The sequence below is a fragment of the Telmatherina bonti genome (assembly GCF_933228915.1).
Source record: "Telmatherina bonti genome assembly, chromosome: 9".
Classification (NCBI taxonomy): Eukaryota; Metazoa; Chordata; class Actinopteri; order Atheriniformes; family Telmatherinidae; genus Telmatherina; species Telmatherina bonti.
Genome location: NC_136627.1, coordinates 19,250,341 through 19,262,862, shown reverse-complemented (window position 1 = coordinate 19,262,862; position 12,522 = coordinate 19,250,341). Strand labels below are relative to the sequence as shown.

At 37.8% G+C, this 12,522-nt stretch overlaps 1 protein-coding gene across 1 annotated transcript in view; it reads right to left on the bottom strand.

Annotated features, from left to right (window-relative positions):
* grm5b (glutamate receptor, metabotropic 5b) overlaps positions 1-6,387 on the bottom strand; it is a gene marked incomplete at its 3' end in the record, with an annotated part of 54,997 nt that extends 48,610 nt beyond the window's left edge. Inside the window, exons 1-3 of the mRNA XM_079246839.1 lie at positions 6,155-6,387; positions 5,247-5,684; positions 4,970-5,084 (exon numbers count right to left, since the gene is read on the bottom strand). Coding sequence (XP_079102965.1) covers positions 4,970-5,084; positions 5,247-5,684; positions 6,155-6,310 — 709 coding nt within the window. The 5' untranslated portion in view covers positions 6,311-6,387. The remainder of the gene's footprint in view (positions 1-4,969; positions 5,085-5,246; positions 5,685-6,154) is intronic.
* Between the last annotated feature and the right edge of the window lie 6,135 nt (positions 6,388-12,522).

The following is a 12,522-nucleotide window of genomic DNA, read 5'->3' as shown; positions in this document are numbered from 1 at the left end:
CACTTTTTCTAAGACAGCGTTCTCTGGGCTACTTTTTTTCTGTTTTTTAAAAAAAATGCTAAAGAATTGAGAGTATACCCACTCCTTGAGGGACCACTACACCACTGATGAAGGCTATGAAGTAGGATGACTGGTAAATCATGTGTCTTAAGGGAAGCTATTAAATAGATTCTCAGGACATGAATTCTGAAACATGAGACTAAGCTGCTTTGTGCAGATCTGGTCTTGCAGCCCATAATCATTAAAATACAAATGCCTGTGTATTATTTCAGAACTCACCAAAAACTGGCCCATGACCCACTTTGAATCTTCACCCTCAGGCATCAACGATTATAAAAACATAAGCAGCTTCAGTCGTTCTCCCCTCTTCCATTCATTAAACCCTTTTCTACACTGTCTTTCACAACTCATCCCACTTTCCTCTCCCCCATAATCCTTCAAATGCCATGGAGGTTAACTATGTAAAGGCCATGTTGTGCTGCCGAGTCAGTGGGAAAGAATGAAAGATAGAAGGATGACAAGAATAAAAAGGGAGACAGAATCCAAGAGAATGGGAGGGGAGACAGAATCTGTGAAGCCAAGTTAAAAAAAAGCCATTTACAGCAGAAAAGAGAAAGAAATTAGAAAAAGTGAGAAAGGACAAAAGATGGCACGAAAAAGAGATAGCATGGAGAAAAGGGTAGCATCCAGATTAACTGAGATTGATCAGTTGATGTCAGAGCATGGTTGGGTGAAACGTCAAATTCTTCATCAATAAAACTCATTGAGCTGAACTGAATCGAGCTGACCAGAGAAACAGTAATGACAAAAGCAGGCAGGCAGCACAGAAAAAGAGTGACAAGAAAAAAATACAAGAAGAAGTGCAGGATGAAAACAGAGATCCATTTCGTAACCATTTTGTAGCTGTGCGTGTTCATCAGTTTGTTTTATGACAAGACTAGCAAACTACTGTGTTTAAATCTAAAAACAGAAATGGCATAAAATATGCACAGACTTTATATAATTGGTGCATATAGCTGAAAATGGTGAGAATTAAAGAAAAATGCTGACAAAAACAATAGACCAGCACCACTATTTCTCGTCATAGTGCACAGCAAAGCATCCTAAGCTGTAGGCTGGTTTTCCCAAGGTGATCTACAGTACAAAGGCTTTCTTCTAAGAGGTGTCACACTTCTCTTCTCTCTTTAACCCTTCAGAATATTGGAGAATATTACAATACTTTAAAACTGAGATACATTTTTCTAAAAAAAAAACAAACTGAAAATTACACAGTAGAAAGTTGCCTAACTAACAGTTTTTTCTCATTTTTTGTGCCAACGACAAACTCAATGAAGTAGGTTGTAACCTGATCTTGATAACTGGTGTGCAGACCTCATTGTGGTTCTCTTTCCTGGAGTAGCATGCAGAAGCATTTTGTATGTACAATGAAGTGAACAAATATGGTTCTTTGCCCAGTAAAGGGATAAACATAGATGTTAGACTCTCAGAACGAAAGTGTTTTTTGCTGCCTTACCTATAAGTAATGATGCCAAACTAAGTTCAATAAAAATTCATTCATGTATTTACATCCAAACATCCTATCTTTCTAATTACATGACGTCTGTATCCCCTTGACTCTCTTAGTAATATTTCTAATCACATTCTATGAATCACAGTTCATCAACATAGTATGTTGCACTGCAAAGTTTCTATCTATTGTCTGTGACATCTGATCATTTCTGCTATTTGCCGATTGCTCAATAAAATGAGATTAGACAATACACTAAGTAATGTTTATTTCATCATAAATTTGAGGATGTGACATTTAAAAATGCACAAGGCTTTTATAGTGATGTACTTATCTCTAGAGCCCAGAAACAACATTGGACTGTGCTTAAATGTTAACACTGCTGTAAAGAGATGCTTTCGCAGACAGACGTCTTCTCATTGTATGTCTCTTAAAAAACAATTCAATTCAAAATCAACACAGCGGACTGAAAAATTCATGGATGTGCAAAATATCCTCTCGAAGAGAAAGCTACACAGTTTTCAGCCGTCTGTGATTGTGTTTCATTACTTCAGCAAATTACAGTGCAGACATTATATGTATTATTCAGTTTCCCGTGTATCAGTTTCTCATCTTTTGCCTCCAGATGCAAAATGTTACAGCAGAGAATTAATGAGTTTCACTGAAGACCCCCCCCCTTCCCACACACACACACACACACACACACACACACACACACACACACACACACACACACACACACACACACACACACACACACACAATCTTTCTCTGATTCTGCAGTTTCCATACACTCTATTTACTATTTATCAAAAGCATCCACACACACATACTCACACAATCATGAACACCCAGTAACACCTAGTACTCTGACTTCTGTGGTTTCCTGGCTTTATTATCACTAGTTCTCCTATTCTTTCCTCCTTCCTTGTTCTTATCCCCAATTATACTCAAACACCCCCCTACCTACAAACCCTCCATTTCTTTTATTTTCCTTTCATACCTCCTACAAACCCTTACAAAATTCTTTTGTGTCTTCCCTTTGCAATCCGTCTCCTCTGTGTGTCTGAGCGTGCTTGTGTTTGAGAAGACAGTGTGCAACCTTGAGAGCTAAGTCCAAGGTTAAACCCACCGGAGTATGTGAGTGTATGCGAGTGTAGAGAGCAACGCTTCTCCAACAAACTCAAAAACTTGCACACAAAAAACAATTTTCCTACAATGATACACCGAAAGCGCATCTCATTTTTGCTGAGAACGAAGGTAAAATTGACAGAATCAGACCAGTGCCAGGAGAAGAAAGCAACAAAAACAACCTAATTTTATACCATTGTAAATATGCACGTTCATTGGTCTGAAATTTCCGTTTATTAAACAAACATAATTCAACAGTTTTTAAAGAGTTAGTGCATTATATTCTCGGTCCTTCCTTTTATTGTTATATAACGCGACTAAATCTAAGGGTGAAATCCTTGGTATTGACTTGGTATTAACCTCATTTCTCTGGAGATAAAACAGACCAAAATCAGCTTAAACATGAGAAACTTGTGCAAATGACGGGCTGTTTATCTTTGGCACTCATAAATAGATCTATAAACAGAGATCCTCTTGTTAGTATGAATTTTTTTCTACATTACTTCAGAGCTTGGACAACATTACAGAATCACTTCCAATTTTACCCGAACTAATAACAAGTTACGAAATCCAGGTTACTGCTCAAAGCTTTTAGTGAACAAAATCCACTGGAGATTCATCAGACATGATAGATAGCTGAGGGTGCTGCTCTTTCTAGTGCTGCACTTTGTAGATGGTCCCTAAACACTTGTCTCACAGCAGGCTGTGCAATAAGGCATGTGTTATTCAGCTAAGTTACTCGTATAGGAATAGTATATAAAAGGTTGATGTGGGGAAATTTTGATCTGTGAATATCATCAAACATTTGCAGAGGATTTAAGGCGGATCAGTTTTACATGTAAGTATGCTAGACTCTAGCCCTTCCTCAGAAACCAGCTCTCTGCACTCTAAATATACACTTTGCTCATCTTACACACACTAATTAACCTAAATAACAAACCCACTTGCAAGTGTTTTATCTTTTTAACTCATGTTGAAGAACATTCATGTCTCTAACATGTTAGAAAGTTTTAGAGGAAATTAGTTTTTCTACCGAAGCTCTTTTTTTTAGACTCTATAACTTTTTAATTAAATCTTACATTTATATCAATAAAACTTCTAATGATTGGTACCTCCCTCTCTCCCCATCATAAATCCTAAATCTAAAATTTGTTATTTAGATTACTTAAAATCTAAATCATAAATAAATGCATTTGTAGTGTCATGTATTTTGAATCTCTGAAAACTGTATATTCCACCTCCTTCAATTAAATATCATCAAGCTGTCAAAAATCTCTCCTTCTCACACATAGATATTCAATATGTTTATACAATGCGTGGACACCACACCACCAGTACTATTTATACCTAGATTTAAACGCATTTATAAAATCCATGGTAAAGTAAGATGGTAGAATCTACAGTTCTGTCAGTGTTTTTATCCGTGCATGTGTGTGTGTGTGTGTGTGTGTGTGTGTGTGTGTGTGTGTGCGTGTGTGTGTGTGTGTGTGTGTGAGTTTGTGTAGACGCTGATGTAGTCCTCCACTTCAGGTAACTCACATATTATCTGCAGCATCTCCATCCGTAGATGACTCAACCCAATACTAGATCCATAGTGAGTGAATGAATGAGTAATACAATACAACTGAATGATTTTTTTTTACTCAGAAATGCTTTTCTCTGTCTGTAGTACATAATCCACCCCCAGATTTCCACGTGGTTTTCCTGTTCCTTACTGAGGATTTCAGCAGTTGTTTCTTGTAACCCTTTTGCTCCCTTTGTCCTCTATTACCTGCTGATCTACTTCCCTATGTTTGGACACCTACTGCTTTATCAGCTTCTTGGCATCAACCCAACTACATTTTTCTACCACATTTGCCTTCCTAGACTGTAAAGGCATCGCTTTAAAAAGTACTTGTCCATTCCTCTTTGCTACAGTGTTGTTACTGCTATCATTAGTTAAATCTGTCTCTCCTCCATTTTATTTGAGATGAGTTGAAAAGACAGCCTTGTGTTATTTGAAATAAAGCACTTTTTGCATTTTTTTGTTGACAATAACTTTCTCAACACCTTGCACAAAACCTGCAAATGTATATTTTCAGGATTAAAAGCTAGACCCTGCACAGAACTGACAACCTGTCCAGTGTATACCTTGTCTATTGCCTATAGTGCCTAGTAGCCAGTGGGTGTAGAAAAAGGATGGATGGTGAATAAAATAGCCATTGCTTTGGCTTTGAGGGACTTAAAATAAATATGATAAATCAAAGTAAGAAGTTAAGATGGAGGGCAAAAACAGGGTAGGCCGATGAAAACACAAAGCCAGTCTTTGCTTCCAAGTGTGCGGGGTTGTACCTTCAGTGTGGATGGCAGATACATAGCTCCAGTTGTATCTCTTGACAATGTCCACCATAGCTCGCGCCTGCTGGGCATCTGAAGGCACCACTCGCATAAAATACTTGTAAAGACTCTGAATCAGTGGAGAGAAAATAGCAAACAATTATTTACCAGGAAACAGAAGATTTAACAAAGTGGATAATTAATAGTCAAATAAATTTTACTTTATTGTTTTATTCTATATTAAGGTGTCTGCAATGGTCTAGCTTTAATAACATCTGTCAATGTGCCTCACCTTATCGCTAAGGTCCATACTGGTGGCAGAGTAGGCAATCTGTGGTATGTTGAACAGCTGTAGCAGATTCTGAACCTGAATGGCAACTGAGCTTGACCCTGGTCCAATTAGACCCACAATGGGTTTTTTTCCACGCATTGGAGTAGCAGATGGGTCTGAGCACTTCATCGTTGCCACTGCACCTCCTCCACCTCCCCAGGAACCTCCACCACCCCACTCCTCAGCCTCGTCAGAGGACACGAGTGAATCCCGTATGAACTCAATGCTCTGCTCCAGAGCCACAGCTGAGTGCCAGCAAGAGTCCCGGATCTCACAACCGAGGCTGATGTTAGGAAGGATGTGTGGGTCCGCATTGATGCGGTCCAGTGTATGCATCATGGCCTCCACCCTCTGGATGCCATACTGCTCTCGCACAGCACCACACTTACGCTCATGTACCTGAGCAGATGAACAAAAGGCATCATTAAACAATGTCAGGATTGTTTAAGCATTTTCATCACATCTATTTGGGTCAGTTACTCAGACATCATGTTTTTTGTTATTTTTGTTTGTTGTTTTTTTTGCTTATAGACTAAATGAATACAACTATGCATTGAACAAATTATTACTTTATCAACATAGATTTGACATCAAATGGATTCAATGTTCGAAGAGTTCTTTGTTCCTTTTTGTACTTTTGTATTATAATTAGATTTTAAAATAAATATATAAGAACTTAAATGTTAATGAATGATTGCTTGAATGATCATAAACTCACACAGTTAATCATTACAAACTGGAGGTATTCCTTTAAATGAGATTAAACCTCTTGGTATGATAATTAATCAATTCTTTCATTGTGTTTCTGTCAAATGCAGGTAAACAGTGAAATGGAAACTATATCAAAATAAGTCAATAAAAGCTCCAACCTTGTCAGCAGGAGGCTGATGATGGACAGAGAACAAAGCTCCGATGATGATGTCCCCAGGCATGTGTGCTACAACTCGCCGTTCATTAGAGTGGGCAGAGTCAGCTTGCTCAAGCGCTCCCCAAATGGACAAAACTAGCAGCAGCCAAGGTATCATCTTGGTCCGTTGCGGTAACAAAGGAGAAGGAGATCTTAGATTTGCTGTGAAGAGTTGTCACAGGGTACTACTTGTCCCAGAAACACATTCCCTGTCCATGACAAGAACTTGTGCCACAGTGGAGGACTTCAACGATATTTTGTTGTGTATTCCTTCCCAGCTTGCTTCTCTTTCTTTTGGATGTCAAGGTGGGACCATCAGTGAAACAGCTGAGATAGGTGCAACAATGCAACCTGGGAAATTCAAATGAAAATCTGGGCAAAGTTTCATTGGCTGAAACAACTCCAGGATCCCCCAATCACAAGGCTGTAAAGGTCTCCACCGTAACAGCTGACAGAGAGACATGTTCACGTAAACCTGTGGGCAGAAAAAGACTTCATTAGAATGGGAAAATCTTCAGTGATGTTGAGTGTTCCAGGCATACAAGCTACCAGATCCTTCAAACAGCTTTATATATGCACTTAATTCTATAATTAAAACAAAGGATTCTTTGGGATAAATGCATTTATTTTTAAAAGTGTGAATCCTTTAAAGAGTTTAAGAATAAATCCAAATAAATTTAGAAAATGAGAATTTATTACTGTCTTTTCACAATAACACACGTCTGGTTACATGTTTATCTTTAAGAAATGTCTAAAGGTATAAAAAAATAAAAAAAAATTGTATATCCATAGTGAATAGAGACAATAACTTTGTATGAAAAAATGGGAGAGAGCAAGAACAGGAATTATATGCTACAAGATTCAGATAAAACCTTGATTGGCTGCAGCAAGCTCTTCAAACCCAGCACATGTTCTCAGGTAAGTGGTAGAGACTTCTTGAGACAACAATAATGTTAACTGTAGACCAGCATTCTTAATGGACTCTATATGCTTATTATTTGCAAACACTTCTCAGACTTGGCCTGTTCTTACTGGAGAATACACTCAATGACCACTTTATTAGCTAAGCTTGTTTAATCACTTGTTAACACAAACAGCGAATCAGACAATCACATGACAGCAGTTCAGTACATTTACCCATGTAGACATGGCCAACACAACTTACTGAAGTTCAAACTGAGCTTTACAATAACAAATAAAGAGGATTTAAGTGACTTTGAATGCGGCATAGTTGTTGGTGGAGGATAGGTTGGCCTGACTGTTTCAGAAACTACTTATCTACTGTCATTTTCACACAAAACCCTCTAACCCTAACCCCCTTTCCCAACAGACCTGACTTGCATTAATCAGATCCAACAGCCAATGAAGTTCTGCACAGAGACGGCTTAATCTGAGTCAGGTCTGTTGGAACAGGGACACATGGAAAACCTACAGGACGTCGGCCCACATAAACTGACTTTGGGCACCCCTGGTTTATCCCTAAAGGATTAAACCAGCTTTCCTAATAGCATAATTGTTGAAATTGCACTAAAACATCAAATATAATCCCTATATTTTCTAGAATTGTCATTCTAAATAAATAACATCATTATGTTACGTGACATGCGGTGCAAAACAGCAGTAAAAACACTGTGCTGCCAATAAGTCGAGAAAGAGTAGGAGTATTTGATGGAGTAGCAGTGGTGATTATCAGAGATGAGAGATATACAGAGTGACAGAGAGATCATTTTAGTCTGCAGTTTGTGTTGCGTTTGAGATGGCTTTGCAATTGGTTTTCAGTACATTCCCTTTTTACTGCACATCTGGAGTCAATGACATTTAGAAACATTTTTGGAAAATTAGGTTTTGTGTGTTTATTTTGCAAATGTGGTTTAAAAAAAACTACAGATTGCTTTATCTGAATTTTTTCCAGCTTTTAACAGAAAATCTTTTATAATTTTTTAGATTTGTTGCGGAGTTTTAATACTTCTGTAAGTCATTATTGCTCACTGACTTTCACAGTCTTTTAACTTAAGTTGTACAGATCATAGAAATATGAAGGATACTCTAAGAAATTACACCGCCATGGACAAAAATAACAACAGGCACAAGCAGACCATTTCTATTACAGTTTTTAAGAGTTAAACAATACATCCTATCTGAGTATTGTTGCTGACCATGTCCATCCCTTTATGACCATGTTTACTAGGGCTGTGGCGATATGCTTTTGTCCCGATTCGATTCAATTCCGATTTTTTTGGGTGCTGATTCGATTTAAATTGCGATTCCCACCATTCTTCGATATTGCTAATTTTTGTAGATTAAAAACAAAATAAATGTATAAAACTTTTTTTTTTTTTTGTACGTCATTTTTCTTGATTTCAATTAGTAAAATACAACACAGTAGCCAGACCATCATTCTGCTGCTATAATGCCCAAGAAGACAAGTAAAAAGATCAATAAAAACAATAAAAAATGACAAAAATGTTATAATGGATTATTTTAATTTATTTGGAAAAAAAAAATCTATTTTTTATTTAAAAATCGATTTTAAAATTGTCAAGCAAAAAAAATCCTGATTTTTCAATTCAATTTTCCCACCCATAATGTTTCCCATCTTCTGATGGATACTCTAGGATAATGCACCAGGTCCGAAACCTCAGATTAGTTCAGACAGGCTTCTTGAAAGTGACAGTGATGTCACTGTACCCTACTGGTCTCCACAGTCACCAGATCTCAATCTGATAGACCAGGGACATTGTCATGGATGAACAGACGACAAATCTGCAGCTATGTGATACTATCATGCCAATAAGAACCACAGTCTCAGAGGAAAGTTTCCAACACCTCGCTAAATCTATGCCACATAGAATTAAGGCACTTCTGATGGTAAAAAAATAAATAAATAAAAGGGCCAACTCAATACAAGAGAGATGTACCTAATTAAGTGGCTGGTAAGAATAGTTCTAAATAATATCAAATAGTATCAATGATACAACCAAAATACCATCTCACCACTCAAAGCTGGCTGACAAATTTCATTTGGCACTCTTTCAAAATCACTAAAAGGGCTATTTCTGTCATTAATTCCTTAATGAAAAAACATCATGACGAAAGAAAAAACATCTGGCAACACACAGAAAGTGAATCCTCGAGCATTTGCCCCTTTAAATCTAATTAAGTTAAGATGATGAACACACAATTCTCACTGACTTTAATAGTGGATTGTTGGGTTTTGTCTGTGAATTAGCCTCCATGCATCATTACTGCAACTATTTAATTTCCTGAAATGCTGAACAAGATTACTATACATCCTTCGGCAAAAACTGAGCATTAAGAGGTATTTTGCCATCGTTTTGTTCCTAAAGAAAAAGACTATTCCTTATGTATTGTTATAAATAATAAAATGCAATTCTTTAAGGAAGAGCTAAATGTAGGCTGGGCAATGTTACAAAAATGAAAGCAAATCAGCAACAAAGTGGATGATTTAAAGAGACTCAGTGGTCACATTAATCTACAGTTTATCCAACAGGCATCTTGCATTTAACATTCAGCCAAATAAAGGGAATATCAATCATTTCCCTCAAGGGACCTCCAAGTACCAATTATTCTACTTTGAAGGATAAGTCACATAATTTGGTTACCCTTGGTGCTACACAAATATTGTCTTGCATTACAGCAGTCTTATTGATGATAAATAGCAGACGACCTGATACGCCTCAGACAGCAGAAAATCCCCCCCCCCCGCTTATGCAAAAATGGGATCAAGGTCATGAGGGGAATGTTGGGAAATACACAAACAGAGGATGAAAAGGACACACAAAATGGAAGGAGGCAGCGTGCCTTTGATGAAAGACAGGCGGTGGGGGAACCAAAAGACAAGAAAAAGAGAGGAAGTGAATGCTTAAGGAGGTGCTGACAGAGAACGTGATAAAAGAGACTGAGGGAGGCAAGAGCAATAAAAAAAAAAAAAAAAAAAAAGAGGCATCAAGGGACAGAGAGTCCTTTGACTGTAATTAACTTGACTGTGTCAGGGTGGCTAAAAGGCTAACTTCTGCTCCAGTGCTGAACAAATAAAACAAACCTGCACATATAAACTGTCTCAGTCAGTGATGCAACTGTGTATCTGTTTCCATCTTCTATTCTGTTTCAACTAATCCATTAAAGATCCAGAGCATCATATCAGTATATCTGTGTGCACGTTTAGAGGTCACCTTACTTCTTACTATCAATAAAAGATTCAAGTAAAAATATTATTTACCTTTTTAACTCGTATCTGCTCTCCAGCGATATAAACATCTTCTCTGACTGAAGTCTTTCCACCAGCCATTCCTCTGTCTACATTTTCATTTGCAACGCTCTGAGTCACATCCATGCTGTGTTACTCTGTCACACTCTCACTCTAAGTCGCGTTCTTGTTGCGACGGCCTAGCGATAGCAAATCAACAACTCATTCCCTAAACAAACATCTGCTGCACATCATTAGGTACTTATATCTTCGTCTCTCGCAAGACAACACATAGGTTTGATTTAAAACCTTCCAAATCAACTTTAACGCAGACACTGATGTACAAGATATGCAGAAGCAAATAAACGGATTCCCTCTCACCACCTTTCTTACATTCGGTAAATTTCATTAGTGCTGACATGCTGTTCTGTGCGTTTAGAAAGCATTTCATTTACTGAATGTTAAATAGGGGATATTAGCTGCTGAAGAATATTCAGAAGAATCCCTTGCAAGCATTTCTGTTCCACTGTGTCAGTCAAAGACAATTCTATTTGCAATCAAAGATGTAACGGGGGCAGTATCTGGAATTTTCAAATCGTTTAGATTTTGCTCATCTTTTTAGCAATTTGGCATTGACTGTAAAAACACCAGTGTGTGCATCACAATACACACTGCTGAAATGCAGACATAAATGTAATGGAAAAAGCAGGCATCAGCTAATGCCACTCACAAATGGATGTGCATCCACCCACATAAATTTAAAAGAGGACTATTCTTTTATTACCTGTTGGTGTGTGTACGTCTCTTTAATGGTACACACTGTGCATCGGTGCTGGCTATAGTATGTATACATTTTTACTTAGTTTGAATCATTCCTCAATTCACTTGCAGGCAGCTAAAGAGGGAAAAAATGTTTTCCAGACACAAAGAAAAAAAAACAGACATTATCAACAAAAGCCATATCCTGGTGCTCCTCAAATTAACAGTAGCTAAAATAGGTCAGGCAGCCTCTTCTGTTGAGTATTCACATTCACTTATTTGGGGACAAACTTCTGCTGAGTAGGCTTGTGACAATGTGTCTGCATGTGCTTCAAGAGTGGACAGAAAAAAGCATTTTTCTGCCTTGCTGCCAAATTTCTGAAAATATCTGAGTGCAGAGATGTTTCTGGTGATTGGACAACAGACCAGAAGTCACATTTACCTTGATTTTTTTTTTTCTTTGTGCATTTATTTAAGTTGTGACACAACTGACCCATTTCACTTAATAGCCACAACACAGTTTTCCAAATAAGGCATGAATGCCCCGTTTGAATTTGACTAATAAATCAAATATCCATGTAGTGTATGTCTTTATGGGATATGCTCCCTACAGAGGACTGTCAGTATCCTAACAGTTAAACATTTCAGCTTTGTCACCAGGGATTGTCGACACAATAGCTACATACCTGCTGCAAAGACATCTGACACGGTGTGACGCGTAACTCCGCCCCCCCCAATCAAATTCTGACCTTAAATCACTTGTACTGCATTGTTTTCGCGACGACTTGTGACCTCTCCTGTTAGTCCTATACCATGGGGACCCAGAAACCATTTTGTATCAATCTAGTTTCTATATCCATTTCGTAAAATATCTATTTTAAGTTTAATTAATGGACTAAAGTGACGTTTTGCGAGACCATCATTAATCACTGACGGAGAGCGTCTGGTCAAACTGCCTCTCTCTCTCTCTCTCTCTCTCTCTCTCTCTCTCTCTCCAAGGAGAAAGACTGGCGCATCACTGCATCCGTCAACCGCAAAAGCAGATAAGAGTCCATCATTTGCACCGAATCAAACACACACACACACGATTTTTTTGCGAGTTATTATGAGTGAGTGGTGCAAAACATGACAGAGACACTGTCTGAAATAAACAGGACTGCAGTATGCACCGATCAAAAGCGGGTTTCTAACCTTCCTTAGTCTTATATGAATGATTGTATCTACTATACATCAGTGTAGCACGATGTTTTTTCTAACTAGGTTAAACGGGATTTTTACCTTTAGATACAAGTGATAACTAGCGCAAATGGTACCGCAAATAAGTAGGTACCTTTAGGAATATTGTATGAAAAAGCGCAACAAAA